At 50.4% G+C, this 23,286-nt stretch overlaps 2 protein-coding genes across 2 annotated transcripts in view; both read left to right on the plus strand.

Moving 5' to 3' along the window:
• Positions 1-3,876, plus strand: part of RIPK3 (receptor-interacting serine-threonine kinase 3) — a 9,425-nt gene extending 5,549 nt beyond the window's left edge. Inside the window, exons 2-12 of the mRNA XM_006835518.1 lie at positions 283-322; positions 394-398; positions 581-721; positions 825-1,128; positions 1,571-1,716; positions 1,844-1,890; positions 2,111-2,278; positions 2,396-2,463; positions 2,697-3,047; positions 3,195-3,255; positions 3,683-3,876. Coding sequence (XP_006835581.1) covers positions 283-322; positions 394-398; positions 581-721; positions 825-1,128; positions 1,571-1,716; positions 1,844-1,890; positions 2,111-2,278; positions 2,396-2,463; positions 2,697-3,047; positions 3,195-3,255; positions 3,683-3,876 — 1,525 coding nt within the window. The remainder of the gene's footprint in view (positions 1-282; positions 323-393; positions 399-580; positions 722-824; positions 1,129-1,570; positions 1,717-1,843; positions 1,891-2,110; positions 2,279-2,395; positions 2,464-2,696; positions 3,048-3,194; positions 3,256-3,682) is intronic.
• A 1,744-nt stretch (positions 3,877-5,620) lies between these two features.
• Positions 5,621-22,584, plus strand: ADCY4 (adenylate cyclase 4). Its single transcript, XM_006835385.1, has 25 exons — positions 5,621-5,779; positions 6,969-7,166; positions 7,272-7,433; positions 8,070-8,219; positions 8,656-8,804; positions 8,884-8,995; positions 9,676-9,803; positions 9,922-10,080; positions 10,300-10,432; positions 10,620-10,790; positions 14,199-14,242; positions 14,375-14,461; positions 14,659-14,728; positions 14,977-15,074; positions 17,247-17,331; positions 17,439-17,576; positions 18,117-18,227; positions 18,457-18,641; positions 18,816-18,900; positions 19,284-19,442; positions 21,126-21,272; positions 21,499-21,606; positions 21,722-21,836; positions 22,172-22,296; positions 22,381-22,584. The coding sequence occupies exons 1-25, from the start codon at positions 5,621-5,623 to the stop codon at positions 22,531-22,533; spliced, it is 3,231 nt and encodes a 1,076-aa protein (XP_006835448.1). The 3' UTR covers positions 22,534-22,584.
• Positions 22,585-23,286: the final 702 nt, after the last annotated feature.

The following is a 23,286-nucleotide window of genomic DNA, read 5'->3' on the forward strand; positions in this document are numbered from 1 at the left end:
GTTGTCTGATCTCTTGACTGCTGCTTCTGTGAGTGTTAATAGTTGATCCAAGAAGAATGAAGAAATACTAATGAATGAAGAAATACTAAAGAAATACTAATGAATGAAGAAAATACTAATCAGAAAAGAAAAGCACTAGTTTTCAGTTCCGCCCCATCTCAGGGGCGGAGCTGTGGAGGCTCCCTATGCAAGTCTAGAAGGAAGTTGTCAAGTTACTCGGTATTGGGGAGCAACCCGGAAAGTGGAACCCATGCCCGGGTCTAAAGATTAATCCCTCTCCAGGCCCGCCTTCCGGTTCGCCGGCTCGGTAAACCCGGGCTCGGTAAGTCACTCGGTAAGGCACACGATTTTCAGAAGCCTCTAGCAGCCTCCTGTCTGATGTCTGCCTCCAAGACAAGGTGAGTGGAGAGTCAGTCTCGCCAACAATTCTACAGGGCACTCGGCGGACAGACTCAGGGAACATCGTTGTGTCCCATGCCGAGGCCTGGGGCTCTGGGTTCCACAGGGGAAGACTGAGTTTGTACCGTGTCGGTGCCCACTCCTGGGGAGTGGATGCTGGTATATGAAGTCCCTTTTTCAGGCTCAGCCCTGTCTCCGCGCCGCTGGTGTCGGAAAAGGAATTGGAGAACCCGCAGTTCCTCGGCCAAGGTGGATTCGGCGCAGTGTTCCGGGCGCACCATAGGACGTGGGGCTATGATGTAGCGGTCAAGATCGTAGATTCGTGAGTGACCCCGTGACCCCACAGTGCTCCAGGTCCTGGATGGGGAGGGGAGGAGTCTTTCCACGACCCCTTCCCAACTTGGCAACCTTCTCCTGGCTTCTAGGAAGGCGGTATTACGGGAAGTGAAGACCATGGCTGATCTGCGAAACAATTATGTGCTGCTCCTGTTAGGCGTTACTGACACACTGGAGTTGGAGAATGTGTCAGGGCCGGCTTTGGTGACTCCGTTCATGGAGAATGGCTCCCTGTCCGGGATGCTGCAGCCCCAGTGCCCTCAGCCCTGGCCACTCCTCTGCCGCCTACTTCATGAAGTTGTGCTTGGGATGTGTTACCTGCACAGCTTGAACCTGCTACACCGAGACCTCAAACCCTCCAACGTCCTGCTGGATCAAGAGCTGCACGCCAAGGTCAGTCATTCATTCCCATTCCAATCACAGGACCAGGTTCTGTCCCAGGGCTAACTCAGGCCCTGCCACAGCCTTGTCCTGGTGGGTCCCCTCAGCCTCTCCTAGACATAGAACTGTCCAGGGGCCAAGACCCACCCAGAAGCATCAACCCCTTCCCTACCAGGAGATAAAAACTACCACTGTCAATTCCATAAGCCCACCCAACCAGGCTCTCCAAAAAGCCATGGTCAGCTTAGCCCAAGAGACAAGCCTTGGCCCAGTCCCACTTGGCCCAGTCCCACTGAGCAGGGGGGCCAGAACTCCAACCCCAGGGCCCCACTATCCTACCCTTCATCTGATCCTTCACACCCTCTTTGTAAGGCTGAAGTTTCACCTGCTGGAGAGAGGGCACTTGTGGAAATTGCCTCTCCCTTTACCTTCTCCTTCTTCCCTGTCTTTACAGCTGGCAGATTTTGGCTTGTCAACATTTCAGGGGGTGTCAGGATCAAAGACAGGGTTCAGTGAGCCATGGGGCACCCTAAACTACTTGGCCCCAGAACTATTGGCTGATGTAAACCAGAGGGCCTCCAAGGACAGTGATGTCTACAGGTAAGCTATCCGCCCCAACCATATATCCCAGTTCTCTTGTCTACACCTCTCTGAACCCTTCTAAGGGATCCATGTGAAAGAGAGAAGCATGTTGCCATACGCTGCCTCATCTTTTTGTCTCCTGCAGCTTTGGGATCTTAATGTGGGCAGTGCTAGCTGGAAGAGAAGCTGAGAGTAAGACTTTCAGGCCAACATTGGGATCCTTAACCCCCACCCCCGGTGCCCTCCTCCCCCACAAGCCCAAGCCTCCAAGCCCTCCCCTTCCTGCTTATGTACTTAGACCACCAGACTTCCTCCTCACCTCACCTTAAACAACATTCCATGTCGCTTTATAGAGCAAGCTTCTTTTAGAGCTGAAATGCCTTCTCTTCTCTTCCACCACCACCCCACTCAGTAGTGGTCCAGACATCACTGGCACAGGTAGCAGTGTGTGAGAATCAGGACCGGCCCCCTTTGACAGAGCTATGTGAGCCAGGGCCCAACACTCCTGGCTTAAAAGTGTTGAAGAAGCTAATGCAGCACTGCTGGAGCCATGAGCCCAAAGACAGGCCCTCCTTCCAGGGTGAGCTGACCATTTGGCAGGCATCTGGGCAGACAAGGGTCCTGGGTCTTTACCCAGCAGGGGGCTTTTACCATAGGAAGTTTTGTTCACCTGCAACTTGCTCTGCTATCTCTCTAGACTGTCGATCAAAAACCTGTGAAGTCGTCTCTCTGGTCAAGGGAAAGATGGATGATGCTGTCTCTATGGTGAACCCCGACCCCTACCCCCACCAGGAGCTGGCCAGGGATGGCACAACATGGCTCCCTTTGTCACCCAGCAACCTCCCACTGACCACTGTTCTTTATCCCTGAACCCTCTCCACCACCACCCAGTAACCTACAAGTTCCCGCAGCAATAGATATGGCCCAAGGGTCTACTCCCTCCAGTTAACTCTGGTTCTCTCACCTCTGTGCCCAGCAAGCTTCTTCTGTCTCTGCAGGTAAAGAAGTTTCTTTCTGAGCACAGGGGAAGCAATAGAAAGATGTCTGCCACAGAGCCAGGCTCAAGAGAGACAGAAATGGATGACCAGTGCTCTTGGAATGATTCCACAGTCTCTGAGAACCTGAATAACCTACACCTGGAAGAGTACCCTAGCTCTGTTCCTAAAAACTGGACAAGGCTTACTGAGAAGATCAACATGCAGGGAGAGCAGGTCCAGGGCACCAAGATAGCAGAGGCACTTTCAGATTCAACTGTCCAATATGAAACACCAAATTCCTCACCTTTCAGAAGCCAGGTACCCAACTCTACCTCAGCTTGGGTCCCAGGACCCAGGACCCAAGGGAATCAGGTGAGTCATTGGTGAGACTAGGAGGAGATGGGCTGGAGTGCACTGTAAATCCTGTTCTTTTGCCAGGGAAAACTTGGGACTGATAGGGTGTGTGGTAGGCAAACCAGCCCCCTGGAAAGGGGGCCTGAGAGCTCTGTTTGTTTGCAGGGGGCTGAGAGATATGGCAAGAACTGGCCCCACGGGATCTCAGGGCCAAATCCAATATCAGGTATGACCTTCCAACTCTCCCACCAGCTTCTTCCTCAAGACATGTAAATCTAGACACCTTGGGGGTGGAAAGGTGGGCACAGGAGTTAGAAGTTAGAGATCTCTTCCTGTAATAAATGAGAAAACTGATAACCACTGGGAAAAGAGTCCACTGAGATCACATAGCAAAGCCTGGACCTTCTGGCTTCTCAGCACCACCCCTGTGAGCCCCCATAAGTTCCACTGTTGGTGTGTCAGTCCATAGGGCCTCTAAATGGAAGAGATCCAAATATCAGAGTCTCGAAAGTCATCTACTACTTTTCTTAAGCTTTTGCCAAACCAATTCTAGATTGCCACTAGGGGTTCAGAAACCCAATACCTAGCATTTTCCCAGGGTGAACACAAGATGCCACTGCCTCTCCTAATTTTTTTCCTAAATTTTCTTTAAGGACAACCATCTATTGTCCTAGAGGGGTGCCAAGCAGTGCAGATTGGAAACCACAACTACATGAACATACAAGCCAGACCTACCCTGTCCATGGAGGGCCCAGCACCTCCCAGCCTGGTTAGGGGCTGGCAGAAGCCCCCAAGAGTAGGTTCTGAAGAAGGGCCTGAAGACCCTGAGCTGGATAAAATAGTGTGAATGGCTGCACTTTCTAAATGTCTGTTAGGGTTGCAGCAGCAAAGGAGGTCTCTTGTAGCCAAGACTTTCTTGGAAGGTCAGCCTGCCAGAGACGGAACAGATTTTGTGAGTTGCTCTTGGAAGACCTTAGTCAATAAATGTGGCATTTTAGCCAAAGTTAGAAGCTAGTAACTGAGTCGGAGGGTCGCTGAGCTGGCAGCTAGGAGGCCGGAAGCCTGGACTCAGGGCTGGGGGCAGCAAAAGCGTGGCACACAAGGTCAGAGCCCCAACGGCAACAGTTAGAGGCCTGCCTCCCCAGATCGTTCTAATCTCCGGGCGGAGCGCTTCCTCTGGAACCAGGGACTGCCACCCCACCCTAAACTTAAGCTCTGGGGATAGAGACTGTGGTACCGCCCCCTCCCCCTTTTCCTCTGGGCTTCAGACACACTACCCCGGTCCTGGGAGAGCTCCATGGCAAATCGCAAATCCCGGTCTATTTTGTGTTCTGCACGATATCCCTGACTCTCAAGACAGCCTTATGAGAATTCAAACAATTCATGGAAAATGGAGTGAAAAAGTGATGGAATTTTTCCATGAACTTTTTGAAGCTCCTTAGTACAATTCACATACGTGGTATCAAACACTCTCACACGCAATTTGCTTCACAAATATGTGTCACTTGGTGTCTGAGAATGGAAGGCGTCCACAAAGCTTAGCACAGACTCGCCTTCAACGGAGTTAGAGCCTGCAGGGTCAGAAACTCCGACTGTTTCGGACACAGCGGTTGCCACAGCACCAAACAGGGCTCATTCTGACTTGATCCCAGCCCCTTTGTGGTACCGGGACCCACGTTTTTCCCTACATTCTTGCCAGGCCTGGCACCAGCACTCCCACATCCAATCGTCCCAAATAAAAACCCATTGCCATTAAGTCTAATCTGATTCATAGGACTCTATAGGACAGAAGAAAACTGCCCCCCTCCCCCCAGGAGGGTTTCCAAGGCTTATGGAAGCAACCATGTGGCTGGTGGGTGCTGACCTTTGGATTAGCAGCGAAGCATTTATCATTCTGAAGCACAGGACTCCTTCCAAGCGTCCCATCCCATTTTAAATACTTCCCTTCACTCTCTCTCCCCAACACCATCCCCACGTCTCATACAGAATTAGCCGTAGGCGGTGGTTTTAGACAATCAATGGGGGAGGAAGCGTGGGGAGTCGGCTCAGGCACGGGAAGGGGCCGGGCTGGTCTGTCGGGGAAGTGGGAGGGGGCCTAGGCGCCCGGAGGGAAGCGCCTGTCGCCCGGGCGTTGAACCACTAGCATTGCGGCTTCGTGGTCTCAGCGTCCAGATAGACTCCACAGCCGCCCCCACCCCGCCCCCGGGCTCCCTGTCCTGGCTTAGTCCCCTCAGCTGCGGCGGCGTCGTAGACAGTGAGTTCGGATATAGGGGAACCCCGGGCTTCTCCGCAACCACCGCAAGTTCGGTCTCCTGGCCATGCGGCTCTTGCTACCGCAACCTCCACAGCCTGGGCTTGACGGAGGGACAGGGTAGTCTTGGGGAGTTCTCCCCACCCCCACCCCACAGCCTGGGAGAGGGTTGGGAGGCCGCAGGGAGTGCCTGGAAGGAAAGGGGATTGCCGAGAGGTTGGGGGCGCGGGCTGGAAGGGGGCTTAGACCTAGTGAGAAGTACAAAGTTGGGGCTGGGCCCGGCGGCTGGAAGTAACCTGGTACCCAGCTCTCCCCAGCCCAGGGCTCGCGGCGGGGGACCATGGCCCGCCTCTTCAGCCCTCGGCCACCCCCGAGCGAAGATCTCTTCTACGAGACCTACTACAGCCTAAGCCAGCAGTACCCTCTGCTATTACTACTGCTGGTGATCGTACTCTGCGCGCTGCTAGCACTGCTCGCCGTCGCCTGGGCCAGCGGCAGGGTGAGCGCCGGGACCTCCAGCATTGGGCGCCTCCTTATGGAGGAGGGGTTTCGGGTTGGGTTTTATGAGGTTTTCTTTACTGGGGGCTATGACAGACCTTGCTATGCACCTATGGTGATTGACCCCGGGCAAGTCACTCCACCTTTCTGGGCTATCCTCTGGATCCACACAGGGAAGTAACTGAACACTGCACGTTTCTAAGTTCTCTCTGGGTTCTGACAGATTTGGGAGCTGCTGTGGTTCTAAAATAAATCCAATACCAGATTTTCCAATTTTCCAGTGGGGGGAAATTCCATTCAGGCCCCAAGGGAATTCATTTCCTGGTTTTCACTCCCTCTTAGGACCGGTAGGGTAGTTGTACCCACAAACACAGAAGGTACCCTCGTTCTTTGTCCCATTTCAGTGCTCAAATAAACCAGATTCTGGGGTTGTGTATGTTTGTAGAAGGAGGTAAAGGCAGGGGTTCTTCAAATCCATTTCTGGCAATACCCTACTCCGGGTTTTCCTCGGAGACAAGGTGGGAAAAGCATTGGGCGCGCCAGTCTTTGCAGATCCAGCCTGAAGTCCAGGAAGAGGTGGGGACAAAGGGAGGGACAGCATGGGGCAGTACTGTGCTAGAGATGAATTAAATGGCTAGAGCTGCGGAGGCTACTACACCAAGCAAATGCCGGTGCAGACTCCAGGCTTCCCTGAGGATGCCCAAGCGCTGCTTGGAGCTGCTCTGGATACCCCTAAGGCCAAGGGATCTCTCAGCAAATTGGTCAGATTTGGATACATTCATTCCTAATTGCGTTTTGTGAGCTAGGTAGCTCACAATTTAGGAACCCAGGCGGGTCCTAGGGTTCCGGTTTGAAAGATGAGAAACTGATGTTCAGAAAGGTCATGGATTTACAAATGACCACGCCTTCGGGGTCCAAGTCCCAGGCTCAGCTGGTGCTGAAGCAGACAAGTGAGATATAAGGTTAAACCATCTGAAAATGCCAGCCCTGTTGATCCAAACGGAATATCGGCTATTTTATAATATGAAAGCCAAGCGGAGACGTGTGTGTCCTTTTCAGATTTCGGTTTGAGATACTTTCAGGAACTGACCTGAACTGTCTTCTTACTCATACCTAGTTCGCTCCCCCGTGCCTCTGGGGAGCTCCCCAAACTCCCTATCTAGTCTGCTTAACAAACTCTCTTCCCACAGGAGCTGGTCTCAGACCCAAGCTTCCTGACCACCGTGCTATGCGCATTGGGCGGCTTTTCGCTGCTGCTGGGCCTGGCTTCCCGTGAGCAGCGACTGCAGCGTTGGACGCGACCCCTGTCGGGCTTGGTGTGGGCCGCGCTGCTCGCGCTGGGCCACAGCTTCTTATTCACCGGGGGCGTGGTCAGTGCCTGGGATCAGGTGAGGCGGGGGAGAAGAGGTTATTTAGGGTCTTGGAACCCGCACCCAGGGCATGATCAATTCCTTGACAGCCTTCTGCGTCCCCCGTCTCTCCACATCCTCCAGGTGTCCTTCTTTCTCTTCATCATCTTCACGGTGTACGCCATGTTGCCCCTGGGCATGAGGGACGCCGCCGCCGCCGGCCTCACTTCGTCGCTTTCGCACCTGCTTGTCCTCGGGCTGTACCTTGGGCCACAGCCAGACACCCGGCCAGCGCTGCTGCCCCAGGTGAGCCTGCACGTAGCACAGGTGGCGCCCCAGGTTGGATGGCTGAGCGCTGGTTGGTTCTCCAAACATTGGCTGGCTGTGCTCTTACTCTAAAGTAGGGTGCAACGCTGGGAGCTGGGTACAACTGTAGGTAGATCCGGGGCATGGCCTCTTGGAACTCAACCGACCAGCACAGCGCGATGCCTGCTGACACCAAAAGAGGGCTCTAGACGCATGGAGAATGCAGTGGTAGTAACTAGTTCGCCCGGGGAACTGGGTGGAGACAGATGTAGATGATGGAAGCTTCATTCAGAAAGTAAAGCGTGCGCTTGAGTAGTCTTGTACGACTGCTATGTGAAGGAATGACTCATAAAGTGGTTCTCCAAGCAAGGAGAAGGCACATGCAGAGGTTTCTAGAACTAAAAGGTACTTGATGTTGGTGCTATAGCCAACGGAGCAGAGGAAGTGAATTACCCCTAAGAACTCAGTGTAGCCACCGCTTGTCCGCCAATCCTTAATTCCCTAAATTTAAAGACTGGTTCTCTTCAGCCAGTCTTCGTGACCAGTACCAGTCGCACACATACCCTCCACGAATCCCTCCACCCCACCCCACCCCACGCGGGTCTCCGCGATCTCTGAGGCGGCCCTCGTCCACAGTTGGCGGCAAACACCGTGCTGTTCCTGTGCGGGAACGTAGCCGGAGTGTACCACAAGGCACTGATGGAGCGCGCGCTGCGAGCCACGTTCCGGGAGGCGCTCAGCTCCTTGCACTCGCGCAGGCGGCTGGACACTGAGAAGAAGCACCAGGTAAGCAGGCTCGGGGAAGCAGGCTGGGCTCAGGCTCAGACAGCAGAGATGTTTAGATCACACAAGCGGACTTGCTGAGTGACATTGGGCAAGCCATTTAACGTTCTATTTCCTCCCTTGTAAAATGTGGCTTTGGCTCACCTTGAAAAGTTATTAAGACTCAAATAATCTGAAGCTTGTAACAGAGCTTTAGTACGTTATGACATTAAGTGAAAGACTCTAAATACTTGGAACAGGGCTGAAAGTTCAGTCCCTAAAAGTGATCAATGCAGATGGGGTGCTGAAACCAGGTTGTGCTTTGGGAAGGACCTAAGGAAGTATGTTAGGGAACATCTGTTGGAGGTGGGGCAGTGTAGGGGCTCCTCAGTGAGTTTGGAGGGTGGGGTTCTCGGATGTAGGGTGCAGAAAGGTTGGTGCTCATAGTTACCTCCCTCAGGAACACCTTCTCTTGTCCATCCTTCCTGCTTACCTGGCCCAAGAGATGAAAGCAGAGATCATGGCACGATTGCAGGCTGGACAGGGGTCACGGCCAGAGAGCACCAACAACTTCCACAGCCTCTATGTCAAAAGGCACCAGGGAGTCAGGTATAACGAAAGATTGGTGGAAGGCAGGAGATTGTGGGCTAAGAGATCCTGCCCCACTAATGCAGAATGCCCTCCCTAGTGTGCTATATGCTGACATCGTGGGCTTCACGCGGCTGGCCAGCGAATGCTCCCCCAAGGAGTTGGTACTCATGCTCAACGAACTCTTTGGCAAGTTCGACCAGATTGCCAAGGTCAGAATGGGCCTCCTTCCCCATCCAGGGATCTGCAAACACTCCCACCCTTTCTGGAAAGCCTCTTCCAAGAGAAATCCCTAGCTTATAAGACCTCAGTCCCACTTCAAAGTCCATGTGGATGCCTAGATACTTTAGTGAAAACCCTCTCAAACATTCCCACTGTGGCTTTGTGCAACATACTTTAAACCTGAAGAGACCTTTCCACATCTTCCCAGCTGCCTCACCAAACACCCCCAAATATCTTTAGATGAACAACACCAATGTCTTAGAACACTACAACCAAATATAGGGAGATTTTTAGATGCCCTAATGCTGAGAGACCCTCCCAAGAGAAATTTCTGCCCAATGTGACTGGTCAGCTGCTCAGACCCCAGGGGTGTTTTCCAAACAACCTAGAGTCCCCTCAAATACCTCAATCCTGAGGCTACTTCTGTATTCCCAAGTCTGGATACACTCTAGACATGCCAAAGCTGAGGAGAGTCACGGACATCCCAACTCTGGGGAAAATCTTCTGAGATACCCACATGGGAGACTTCAGCCAGCTCCACATGAAGTTTAGAGAACCCCTAAACCTGAGAAGACACTCCCAACCTCAGAAGCTCTTCATTGGCTCCCCACTTCCCCCAGCTCCTTCCTACCTTCTCTGGGCTCTAACCAGGTGTCCCCCTGACTCCTAGGAGCATGAATGCATGCGGATCAAGATCCTGGGAGACTGTTACTACTGTGTCTCTGGGTTGCCCCTCTCCCTGCCAGACCACGCCATCAATTGTGTACGCATGGGGCTGGACATGTGCCGGGCCATCAGGTCAGCTCAGGATGTAGGAGAGGGGCAGGCAGGGTGATAGAAATTCTCCTTGGGAAAAGAAGGTGTGTGTCATGAGTAGAACTGAAGACAAAACCTGTCCCACATATACACTCTTCAGGAAGCTTCGAGCAGCCACCGGCGTGGACATCAACATGCGTGTAGGCGTGCACTCAGGCAGTGTGCTCTGTGGAGTCATCGGCTTGCAGAAGTGGCAGTATGATGTCTGGTCCCATGATGTCACCCTGGCCAATCACATGGAGGCAGGAGGTGTGCCAGGGTGAGACCTGGGCCCCAGGCAACTACAGCAGGAGGTCCTCCAGGCCTTCCACACACTGCCACCCTTTTTGTAGTGCTCTCAGCTGAGCACAATATCGCGTGGCTCATGGGAATCCTGGGGCATAGAGAGGGGAACTGAGGAGCACCTCCAGGAATGAGCTTTGAAAGAAATGAGAGGTTTGGAAGCCTTCCTTGCGGACTAACTGCCTCCTCATTCCAGACGAGTGCACATCACAGGAGCAACCTTGGCCCTGCTGGCAGGGGCTTATGCTGTGGAGGATGCAGCCATGGAACATCGGGACCCATACCTTCGGGAGCTAGGGGAACCTACCTACCTGGTCATAGATCCCCGGGTAAAAGCCCAGCCTTGATCCATGGGCTGGTTCACCCAATCCAACCCATAACTAACAGGCCTGGTCTCTTCTCCTCTGCCAAAGATTGAGTTTCTGGGACCTAGTGGGGTGGTGGGGGAGACACTGTTGTAGGGAATAGGGAAGCATCTGTGATCATTACTCTCTGCCCTCCTGTGTTGCTTTCTAGGCCAAGGAAGATGAGAAGGGCACTGCAGGAGGCTTGTTGTCCTCTCTGGAGGGTCCCAAGATGCGTCCATCACTGCTGATGACCCGCTATCTGGAGTCCTGGGGTGCAGCCAAGCCTTTTGCCCATCTGAGCCACATAGACAGCCCTGTGTCCACCTCCACCCCTCTGCCGGTATGTGCAACTTCATCATAAGCCCAGCATTTATGTGAACTCACCTCCATTGTCCTTGGGCCTCACTCCTTGTTTCCCCCAGGCCTCCCTCACCTCCAGTGAGTCACATGATAACCCTTGGCATCCGAAGATCCTGAACTATCTGGTCACCCTATTCACTGGTTCCAGATCCTTCCCTATTCTTCCTTCCAGAGAAAGGGCAAAAATTGCTGCCTTTCGAGTTCAGTTCAGGGACGATACTAAATCCACATAGATACCATGTCCATTACTTCCCAACCACCACTCAGGAGAGTCCATTCTCCTGATTCCCCCAAAGGTGGTAGACCACACTTCCTCCTGACTGTGAGCAAAACATTCATTCCCACCAGAACTTGATTGTGTTTAGAGCTACTCCAGCTAGCTGCATGCTCTTCTCTTTAATCCTTGCTCCTGGTGCGGCACTGAAGGAATAGCACTCAACCATAAGGTCAGTTTGAACTGCAAAGTCAGTGGTTCAAACTCACCAGCTGCTCCTCTGAAACACTATACAGAGTCGCAATGAGTTGGAACCAACTCGACCGTACTTAGCAATAACAACAAAGACTGGGAAAGCTGAGTATATCAGTTGTCTCTGCTCCCCAGCACTAGTATATGGATAAAATGAGGTTACAGTGAAATCACAGATGTCCTTGAAGAAGGAAATCACCATAAGCAGACAGGTTTGCAGAGGGAGAAAAGGTTACCTCTTTTCTAGGTGCAAATTAGGGTAGGGCCAATCACTGGCTGATCCTTAGGGTAACCACTGACTGCCAACTGGTAGAGGATCCTGGATCTCCCCCACCAGCTGGCTCTTAGGGTTGATGCTCACCAACTAGCTGCTGGACCCCCTTATACAGGAACCTAGGTCATATCTATAAAGACCTCACCAGGATTAAGTCCCATCTGCTCAGTCTGCTGTTCCCCCACCTTATCTGGCTTCCCCCAAACCTGTTTGCCATTCTGCAGATCTTCCCCAAATCTTTGCTTCTGATAGACCTGGCTGGATTTATGGGATAACTTCAGAGTACCCATTTTGTCTTCCATCCCTTCTTTACCTACCCAGCAGGAAAGTAGGCCAAAGATCAATGAACACTGAGGGCTGGGTAGAGGGGGTTAGTAGCAGTGATTCAGGTGAATCTTTAACTTCAGACCTCAACATGGGATAGGAGAGAGATGAGAGCACTTTTTGGATGGCAGAAGGAAGAGGAAGGAACAATCCAAGGCCATTTAACTTGCAGGATGAGGTCTCCAGGGTGGGGGTGGGGTGGAGTATAGGGCTTGCTAGGAGCCCAGGGACTGTGAGAATGTTGGGTGCATTCCTGTAGTACAAATGTCCCCCAGAGCCCATCTGAGACCTGCTCCCATTCAGCTGGTATGTAGTTAGGAAGTATCAGGGTGAAGGAGCATGAGTACCATCAATACTGTTTAAAGGTATCTCTTGTGGCAAATTTAACTAGCCCAGAAACTTAATTCTCAGCCCCTAAAGTTCCAGTTGGTGTTTGCTGCCATTGAACCACCCCTCAACTCTTGGTGATCCCATGTGTGCATAGGAGTTTTTTGACTGTGATCTTTATATAAGCAAATCACCAACCCTTCCTTCTGTGTAGCCAGTGAGTGGTTTCAAACCACGAACCTTTCAATTGCAAACTGTTTAAGCCACCAGGGCTCCCTGAAGTTCAAGGAGCTTGATCAAAAAGTTGAAAGGCCAAGCCATCATTATCAGTTTACTCTTTTTTCTTCTTCTTCTTCAATTGTGGTAAAATATTTGTGAAAAAAACATTTTCCACTTCAGCCATTGTAGTTGTAAACAAGCACAATTCAGTGACATGGATTACATTGTTGTGCAACCATCAGCAATGTTTGTTTCCAGAGCTTCTCATTACCCTTAACAGACACTCAGTACATCTTAGGCAATAATTCCCCATTTCTCCTCCCATCTGCCACTGGTAACCACTGTTGTTGCTATGTACCATGGAGTTAGTTCCTACCCACAGTGACCCTGTATAGAGTTTCCAAGGAGTGACTGGTAAGTTTGAACTACTGACCTCCTACAGTGCCACACCAATACTCCAACCACTAATTGTTGTTGTTGTTATATGCTGTGGAGTTGGTTCTAACTCATTGTGACCCTGTACAGGGTTTCCAAGACAATAAATCTTTACGGGAGCAGAAAGCCTCATCTTTCTCCCGCAGAACAGCTGGTAGTTTCGAAATGCTGACCTTGTGGTTCGCAGCCAAATTCATAACCACTATGCTAACAGAGTTCCTTAGCTTACTCTTAATGTGGAGCTTTGGGGATAGGAAGTGTTTGTGCCTGTATATGGCATTTATGCATTTATTCCTTCCATGTTTTCTGAGCAAATGTGGCAGGAATCCTGGTGTGGCACTGTAGGATAAGCATTGGACTGCTAACCACAAGGTTGGCAGTTCAAACTCACCAGCCGCTCCTTGGAAACCCTATACAGTCAGAACCAACTCAACAGCACTTAACAACAACACTATTGGCAAGCACTGGACTAAGTCTTCAGAAGACCAAAATAAATGTTTTCTCTGCCTTCAAATTACCTCTTTCACTCCCCTCCCCCAGACACTGAAGTGTCTGGGGGAGGGGAGTGAAAGAGGTAATTTTAAAAAGTTAGTCATGGGCAAAGATGCATAGGTGGGCCCATTTCTGTTCTCTTGCTCTCCTCCATGTAGCCAAAGGAAGTAGGGAAGAATGACCACCATCCTTCTTATACTGAGCCATGGCTCTAAGAACTTCATCCTGCCTCTCGCCTCGGTTGTCCTCATTTCCTTTCTCTATGTGCTGGTCTTCATAGCTCCACTCACACTGTGTACTCATTTGGGCAAAGAAGTCACTGGGTGTAGCCAGGTTTCTTCCTCTTCTTTCCCTTTCTTCCCCATTTTTTGTTGTCTCCCCACCACCTTCCATTTCAGCCTGATGCATGTCAGTCACAGGGTTAGAGGGGAGCCAGAAATAGTCTGCGTTCTCACTCAATTTAAACCAACATTCAGGGTGATAGCAAAGTCCCTGCCTCTGGAATTTTCTTTTTTTTCTTTTGGGCACAGGGCAGTCTTTAAAGAAGGTGAGACACAGAGAATCAACATCTACTTAAATTTATAGAAGTGGTAGAAACTATTAGGAAATCAAAGGGTAGATAGTCCCTGGAGTCTAAAGAACCAGAAAGCACCTATAAGGAGAAATGGAGTTTGAAGTGGGATTTGGTGGAGAGAGAGAAGTAAGTCATTAGAAGCAGAAAAAGAAACCTGGTCAAATGCCACCTTGTCAGTAGGACAAGCAGTGTAGTTCACAGTCTGTCTCTCTGCAAAGAGGCTCCAGGCATGCTCATCGCCTCCCCATCTCCCCCCACCAATGTGTTCTCCCAGCAGGAGAAGGCCCTGGCTTCCTTCAGCCCGCAGTGGAGCCTGGACCGGTGAGGAGGCCGGAGCGTCTTGGCAGTAGGGCTGTCTGGGTGACTTCCCTCCATCCTCCCTGGGGACTGCTCCTACTCTGCCCAGACTCTTTAGAGGGTCTTGGTGGTAACAGGCTGGGCTCTTCTGTGCAGGAGCCGTACTCCCCGGGGACTAGATGATGAACTAGACACCGGGGATGCCAAGTTCTTCCAGGTCATCGAACAACTCAACTCTCAGAAGTATGGAAAGCAGGAGAGGAGTGGGGGATTAGAGGCTCTGGGGCCACATGATAAAGGAGGGATGGTACTCTCATGATCACCTAGAGGGAACTGAGGACTTCCCTGGATAGCCCAGGCACAGACTCACCTGCCCTCCCCTTCCTCTCTCTGCCCTGCCCTGTCCTCTCCTGTGCTTACTGCCCCCCACCTCCCATCAGACAGTGGAAGCAGTCGAAGGATTTCAACCCACTGACACTGTACTTCAGAAAGAAGGAAATGGAGAAGGAGGTGGGCTGGGTCATTGTTGGCACCAGAGGATTTCCCAAGCTTTGTTCCTTGGCTCCACCTCCATGACCCAGGGCTCAGTTTGTTATCCTGGGGATGGGGATTATCCTGTAGATTTAGGAGGAGGAGGAGGGCAGCAGGGGATGTGTGGGACTGAACTGGAGGGTAGGGTGGTAAGGTTGGGGATCCACTCTTGCATGGGATTGACTACATCAAGGTGCCCTGTCTCTATCTGACCCTCTTCCTTCCAGTACCGACTCTCTGCACTCCCAGCCTTCAAATACTATGCAGCCTGCACCTTCATGGTGTTTCTCTCCAATTTTATCATCCAGATGCTGGTGACAAACAGGTAAGAGATCCCCAGACAAGGGAGATCCTGGTTCTCATACCTTCATCCTCTTCCTGACCCACAACCCACACTTTCCCTTCTACCCCTTTCTCTTCACCTCAGGCATTACCCACAGTGGCAGCAGCATTACTAGGGTTCAGTAACTCATGATGTCACCCTCCCCATCCCCCTCGGACTTCCTTCCTTACCAGACCATACAGAATCCTTATCATGTTTCTTATCAATTTCAGTCATAGAACAATATGTAATACTTGTTGTTGTTTGGGGAGTCCTGGTGTAGCACTGTGGGTTAATGAGCTGAACTGCAAAGAGGCTTGAACCACAAGGTTGGCAGTTCAAGCTCACCAGCTGCTCCTTGGAAACCCTATACTGGGTTGCTATGGGTTGGAACTGACTTAACAGCATTTAACAACTACAAAAACAGCATAGTTGTATGGAGTCCTGGTGTGGTGCTGCAGGATAAGGTTGGTGTGAGCTGCAAGGTCAGCAGTTCAAACCCACCAGGCACTCCTTAGAAACCCTAGACAGGATCTCTTATGAGTCGGAACGAACAATAACATAGTTTAAAATTGTTTAAATGTAATATTTCTTAGATTTTATGAATACTAACAATAGAATTGTTTTGTAAAATCTTTCTCCACTGGATTACATTATTAGTAACTGAACAGGAGAATTTTTTATTTTCCTCCTTTTCCTTTGTTTACTATTTTATTCTCAAAAAAGTTACTGATATGGCCTCACATATACTAATTACCACAGGACTGTAGCTTAAACACCAGAAAATCTGACAGAAACAGTACCTGTGAATGCTGGCAGCAATGAAAACAACAGCGCAGTGTTGTATCGTGCGCAGGTGAAACCATGTGATATAGTAATTGGATATTAATCAGAGCTCTAACTGGAGCACTTTGTTGCCCTTGTTAAGTGTGATGAGTTCAAAAAGTAAATTAGCATAGAACATTAGCCTGGACAAACTAAAAATGCTTTTGTTGTTCTAACTATCTACAGGGATATTTTTATTTAGAAAACAATAAATTTCTTCTGAAACACTGCCCAAATTTTTATAGACAGTCATTTTGATGTCACGCCCCTCTGACAGTGGTCTGCACCTCTCACATCCCCCCGTGATGCCATTGCACAGAGGAAATACATGTTCTGGTAATCAGTGATAATCATGACCTTCATCTTAATATCATACATCCTGTGCACTTTCTACATGGCCGGAGAACTTTCACACACTCTTGTCTTTTCTTCTAACAACATCCCTAAGGGATGTTTGCTTCCCTTGGAGCAGATGAGGAAGCTAAATACCAGAGAAGTCCAAAGTCTCACTACAAATTGAGGGAACTTAGAAAGTATGTCCTCATTCCTCGGTCAGCTAAAACCCAGTACTAGACCACTGTGAGAAATTAAAGAAGTTACAGAGCTTTGGCCTAAAGGTTCATGTTGTTGTTAAGTGCCATGGAGTAGATTCCGACTCACAGCGACCCTTATACGGTTTCTGAGGAGCAACTGGTGGGCTTGAACTGCCGACCTTTCGGTTAACAGTCCAGCCTATCCTACGGTGCCACACCAGGGCTCCTAAAATTAGTCTAATGAAGCCTCAGCAATTCTCATGGGCTCCCTGCTCTCCTCCAATAATTTGTTGTTGTTAAGTGCTGTTGAGTCGATTCCGACCCATAGCAACCCTGTATAGGGTTTCTAAGGAGCAGCTGGTGAGATTGAACCACCAACCTTGCAGTTCAAACCGCTTTGCAGTCTGGCACATTAACCCACAGTGCCACACCAGGACTTCCTTCCAATAATAGCCATACCTTATTAGTTCCTGGTTCAACTAACACTGTCCTAGGTCCCTTGGCTATCCTTGTGCATCCGAATTGAATGTCTTTTATCAGCCCAGACCCCCATCAGCAGCCAATCTGGAACCCACCATGTCTTCCAACCAGACCGTGCAGCACATTCACAAACTACAGGGAGCCTATTTCTTACACTTCTGGAGTCTTGGTGTGGCACTGTAAGATAAGCTCTGGACTGCTAAACACAAGGTCCACAGTTCAAACCCACCAGCCACTCCTTGAAAACACTATGCAAGGTCTCTATGGGTCAGAACCAACTTGACAGCACTTAACAACAATTCCAACACTTCAAGGCCTTACTCTTATCTCCCTTTAGGCCCCCAGCTCTGGCCATCAGCTATAGCATCACCTTCCTCCTCTTCTTCCTCCTCCTCTTCGTCTGCTTCTCAGAATACCTGACGGTGAGGTGGGCTTGGGGGTGGAAGTGGCAAGGTGAGACCCTGGCTATGTCCTACCCTGAAGGACAGTCCCCCAGTCCCAGGACTAACCACCTGTGCTTTCTCCACAGAGGTGTGTCCTGAAAGGCCCCAAGATGCTGCACTGGCTACCTACACTGTCTGGTCTGGTGTCCACACGGCCAGGCCTTCGAATTGCACTGGGCACCACCACCATCCTCCTGGTTTTTGTCATGGCCATTACCAGCCTGGTGAGGGAGATGCTCCATCCAGTCCCACCCTCCAGGGTGTGTTAGACTTGCCTGGGTTAGGAACGCTGTGATGAGCAGCAGGACTAAGGCCAAAAGATGATGGAAATGTTTAACCGGCTTAGAGAAGATATTCAGTCACTCTCAGTCTACCTTTGCTAACACTTCCTGTCATTTTCTACATAAGCAGACCTTTCTTACTTAGCCCATTCACTTGGTTTTGTAGTTAAGTTTGACTGGGTGTTTTTTTTTTTTAGAACTTGGAATAATAAATTCCTAGAATTCCATTCCTGGAAGGCATCTTAAGGATCATATCCACCCCATCCCCCAGTCAAGTTACTTGAAAGGAAGCTGAGGCCCAGAGAGGCAAGGCATCTATGGCAGACTAGCACCCATAACACCCACTCCTGCATCTCTCACCCCATGAGGACCCCAGGACTGAAGTTTTCTTACCAACCCTTAATAGCAAAAGTCACTCCTTTGGGGGAATCTGGCCCTGACTCATCCATGAGCCAGCTGCAAGTCACTCATTTCCTTCTGCAGTTCTTCTTACCAACATCATCCAACTGCCCTTTCCTGGTTGCCAATGTGTCCCTCATGACTTTCAACCTCTCCTGGGAGCTCCCTGGGTCCCTGCCTCTCATCAGTGTCCCAGTGAGTACTCCCCACAAGCCTGGATCTCCTTCTCCAGACTTCCTTACATCCCAGCCTCCTTAGTTGAAGAGCACTCCATCCCATGGACTAGAAAAATTCAAGTCACTCCTGCTGTGTGTTGGACACATCGGACCCCCTGATGGACTTGCGCCCTGGGAAGGGTGGGTCAGGAGGCCTGTTCCATGCCCCCTGTCCCACCTTCTGACCCCCTCCCTGTTTGACCCCACAGTACTCCATGCATTGTTGTGTGCTGGGCTCCCTCTCCTGCTCCCTCTTTCTGCACATGAGCTTCGAATTGAAACTTTTGCTGCTCCTGCTGTGGCTGGCAGCCTCCTGCTCTCTTTTCCTGCACTCCCACGCCTGGCTGTCCGACTGCCTCATCGCCCGCCTCTATACAGGCCCCTTGGACTCCAGGTGCGCATGGCTGCTGGACTCAGGTGTCCAGGCCCTCCTGGATGGTGAGGACAGAGCATGGCTGCCCTCACTTCACTGGCCTGAAACACCTACAGGAAAAAGGAGAGGGAGGCTGAGGGCTGCGTGGGCACTGGGGGCAGGCTGAGAGACAACCCTAATCCACGACCTCCTCAGGCCAGGAGTGCTGAAGGAACCCAAGCTGATGGGAGCCATCTCCTTCTTCATCTTCTTCTTCACCCTCCTTGTCCTGGCTCGGCAGGTGAGTCACCCAGCTCAGCCCTCCAGGTCTCCTTGTGAAAGATGAGGCTGGGGTCCCCATATTTATGGCTTGGTCTCATTCTCATAGTCCGACATCTTCCAGGTTTAGTCCAAATGTTGCGCTTACTCACTGGAAACATCTAAGTATCCCCTTTATTTACTACCCTGGAGGAGTGCCCTCAAGTTTCCCCTATCCTTTCTATCTGGTAAAACCCACACTTAAGGGGGAAAAAAACAATCTCCCAATTCTGCACACCTTATTTTTAATTGAGTTTCAAGGATAGTCTGTCCCAGGGATACTTGTGTGGGGGGTGCGGGGTGGGGGTGGAAGGGCAGGGTTCGGGCATTATGGAGTAGGGGCAGGAACACTCATCCCCATCCCAGAATGAGTATTACTGCCGTCTGGACTTCCTGTGGAAGAAGAAGTTGAGGCAGGAGCGGGAGGAGACAGAGACGATGGAGAACCTGACTCGACTGCTCTTGGAGAATGTGCTCCCTGCACATGTGGCCCCCCAGTTCATTGGTCAAAACCGGCGCAACGAGGTGACTCCTGACCCCTGACCCAAGATCAACACAGGGACTAATTTTGGAGGAAAGTCTTGGCCCTTGGCCAATCCTCGCTGGACTCCCCCTTAGTAGTCAGGCCTCACTCAGATGCCTCTGTTTTCACACAAGCTCAAGTTCTATCTTGGTTGGGCGAGCACAGAAAAGTCTGCCTTTCAAATTCTCATGTGGAAGGAAGGAATGTCTTTTCCAACTCATGGTTACTCTATACCTTTCAGAAGCTTAAGCGAGTGTTGATGGGGTTTTCTGGATACAATCCAGCCGTCTCTCTAAACCTGCACTTTCCAATATGAAATCCTGGTATGGCTCTGTAGGGTAAGCACTAGACTGCTAACTAAAAGGCTGGTGATTCAAACCCACCAGTTGCTCCTCGGAAACCCTCTACAGGGTCGCTATGAGTCAGAACTGACCCAGCAGCACTTAGCAACAATAACAGCAACAGCCATATCTGGTTTTCAGATTTAAATTAATTAAAGATTTTCTTTCTTAATCACGCTAGCCTCATTTAAAGTGCTCAGTGGCCACATGTAGCTAGCAGTCACCATATTGGACAAAACGGATCTAGAACACTTTCATCGCTGCAGAGGTTTTTATTGGATGATAGTGCTCTAGCGTTGTGAACCATCAAGTTAATCCTGATTTATAGTGACACCACAGGCCAAAGTAGAATTGCTCCCCCCTCCCCCTCCCCCCAGGGTGTCCCAGGCTCTCATCTTTATCGGAGCAGATCATCGGGTCTTTTCTTCCAGAGTCACTAGTGGGTTCAAACCGCCGACCTTCTGGTTAGCAGCTGAGCTCTTAACCCTCATGCTATCAAGGCTCCTTGACACTGCTCTTGTTGTTAAGTGCCCTTGAATCAGTTCCAACTCATAGCCACCCTGTTTAAGGTTTCCGAGGAGCAGCTAGTAGGTTTGAACTGCCAACCTAGTGGTTCTCAGGACAGTGCTGCTGTAGACCCTCAAATATCTTTCTATAGTTGGACCATGAAAAAGTTACCCACTTATCTGCACCATTTTATTTGTCCCATCACCACTTCACCCTCTCAACTATGGAAATGCTCCCAGCCTATACTGAGGAATGCTAAAAAAAACAAAAAAAATCAGGAGCTATTTCACAACCTTATGCTCCCACCTTGAACTCTCCGCTCTCAAGATGGGAAGTATCTCTACTTCTCCTGGTGTCTTCTCTTCCTAGAAAGCTCAGAGCCAGAATCTAGGGTTAACAAGCACTTCATGGCACACACTTTATAAACTAACCTCACACCTAATTCTGTCTTTACCATTTAATGTTTATTTCCCCTTTGCCCCATTTTCCCTATTATTGCTCTATTTTGTCTTCTGCATTATATTCTAATGTAACTGACTTAATACCTTTCAGGAATAAGATAGGACATAAAAATAATTCCCATGACATGACCCCAGTTCATATGTTACCCTTGACTTAGCTGTGAGGTGATCCTGAAACCTTTACCTCTTTTAGAATCATAATGAGACCCAGTCTTTGACTCCCAAATGCCATCCCCAGATTAATTTAGCCCTGCTCCTGAGTCTTTCTTTAAAGCGAAGGCTAGGAGTATGTACACAGGGAGGAGGGACCTGTGCAGATTTAGGAAGGGAATGAAAGTGATGCTCACCCCTCACGGCAGCTCCCTGCTTTCTCCAGGACCTCTACCACCAGTCCTATGAGTGTGTGTGTGTCCTCTTCGCTTCAGTCCCAGACTTCAAGGAGTTTTACTCTGAATCCAACATCAACCATGAGGGACTGGAATGTCTTCGGCTGCTCAATGAGATCATTGCTGATTTTGATGAGGTGACTCAGTTATTGCCCTTCCAGTCATGAGACCAATCTTCCCCTTCCCAGCATTCCCTCTCCTCTGATCACCCAACTCTGTCCCCTTCAGCTACTCTAGCCACTACTAACGTACCCTCTCCTGCCACTACTCCATAGTCTACCTCAAAGGCCTGAGGTTGGACTTCTGGGAAAGAGGAGCAGGATTGCTTAGAATGACTGGGGATGCAACCGCCTATCTTTACAGCTGCTTTCTAAGCCCAAGTTCAGTGGGGTGGAGAAAATCAAAACCATTGGCAGCACCTACATGGCAGCCACAGGCTTAAATGCCACCTCTGGACAGGATGCACAGCAGGTACATTGTCTCTTTCTTACCTACCATTCTTCATCTGTACTCTCATTGGTGGACCCATAAATGGACTTATTCCTATTGCCTTCTTGGCCCATCCTGCTGGGCGGCCCATTGCCAGGATGCTGAACGAAGCTGCAGCCATCTTGGCACTATGGTAGAATTTGCAGTGGCTCTGGGGTCTAAACTTGATGTCATCAACAAGCACTCATTCAACAACTTCCGCCTGCGTGTGGGTGAGGACACACCTCCCTTCCTGGGGAGTCCAGCTCCCCCTCACCTTCTCAAGCTCTTCCCCACAAGTCCTTTTTCAGCTGCTCCCAGCTCATCCCTGGACCCCCCTCTGGATTTCCCCTACCGGGTGGGGTGTAAAACTGTTGAGTCAGGAGCTATGAGCTACTGATTCCCTTCCCTAAACCATGTTCCTCCAGCCCCCTCCTCTAAGACCCATCCCCAGTCCTCTTCCTTCTTCCCAGTTCCATAAGCTTCCCCTTTCTTTCTTCTTCCTCAAAGCCCCCAACCTGAAAAACAAATGAAACAAAAGCCCCTTCTCTGCCCCTCCCCTTACCAGGGTTGAACCACGGACCAGTAGTGGCTGGTGTGATTGGAGCCCAAAAGCCACAGTATGACATCTGGGGCAACACAGTCAATGTGGCCAGCCGCATGGAAAGTACAGGAGTCCTGGGCAAGATTCAAGTGAGAGAGCTGCGCTGGAGGCATGGCAGTGGGAGGGATATGTATAGGGCCACCCTACACTACCTTACTGCCCTCCACTTGCAGGTGACTGAAGAGACAGCCCGGGCCCTACAGTCCCTAGGCTACACCTGCTCCAGGCGGGGCATCATCAAAGTGAAAGGCAAAGGGCAGCTCTGCACCTACTTCCTCAACACAGACTTGACACGCACTGGACCCCCCACAGCCACCCTAAACTGACGCCCCCACTCCTGAGGTCCTCAATAAAGAGACTCTGGTGTGTTTGGAGCCAAGGGATGCCAGAAACTTCTGGTAGAGCTGGGGGTCGCCTCCTTGCCCCTCATTTGGACCACTTCTTGAGTGTTTCTGTGTGTGAGTGTGTAAGCATGAGCATGGGGGAGGCTGAGTGTATTGCGAGGCGGATTCTGTTTGAGAGTTCAGGAAGAGGGTTTCTGCCTGCCTGCCAACATGACGCCAGTATGCTGTACACCTTGGAAGCAGTAGGAGTTTTAACCACATGATTCAAAACAAAGTTTTGTTCTTTCCTGTTGCCTATTCACAAATATTGAAAGGAATCTCCAGCGAAATGTCATTTGACCCTCATTCCTTCAACAAAAACTAAATAAGCACCTATTATTATATGCTTGGAGTCTTGGAGCAGCGCTGTGAGTTAATGTGCTGGACTACAAAGTTGGTTTGAACTGCAAGATCAGTGGTTCAAGATCACTAACTGCTCCTTGAAAACCCTATACAGGGTCACTATGGGTCAGAACCGACTCAACAGCACGTAGCAACAATATTATGTGCTTACCATGCAACCTGAGCTAGAGGCCTAGAAAGTATTCTGCTTGTTGTTGTGATGTGCCGTGGAGTCAGTTCCGACTCATAGCAACCCCGTACAGGGTTTCTGAGGTTGTAAATCTTTACCAGAGCAAAAAGCCCCATCTTTCTCCCGTGGAACAGCTGGTAGTTTTGAACTGCTGATCTTGCGGT

Source organism: Chrysochloris asiatica, unplaced genomic scaffold (genome assembly GCF_000296735.1).
Source record: "Chrysochloris asiatica unplaced genomic scaffold, ChrAsi1.0 scaffold00017, whole genome shotgun sequence".
Classification (NCBI taxonomy): Eukaryota; Metazoa; Chordata; class Mammalia; order Afrosoricida; family Chrysochloridae; genus Chrysochloris; species Chrysochloris asiatica.

Excerpts from the sequence above, each read along its gene's own strand:
- ADCY4 (XM_006835385.1), top strand. The coding sequence starts at position 5,621 with ATGGCCCGCCTCTTCAGCCCTCGGCCACCCCCGAGCGAAGATCTCTTC. Across the intron at positions 9,804-9,921 it reads GACATGTGCCGGGCCATCAG|GAAGCTTCGAGCAGCCACCG; the intron begins GTCAGCTCAGGA and ends TACACTCTTCAG. Across the intron at positions 17,332-17,438 it reads GCTTCTCAGAATACCTGACG|AGGTGTGTCCTGAAAGGCCC; the intron begins GTGAGGTGGGCT and ends CTTTCTCCACAG.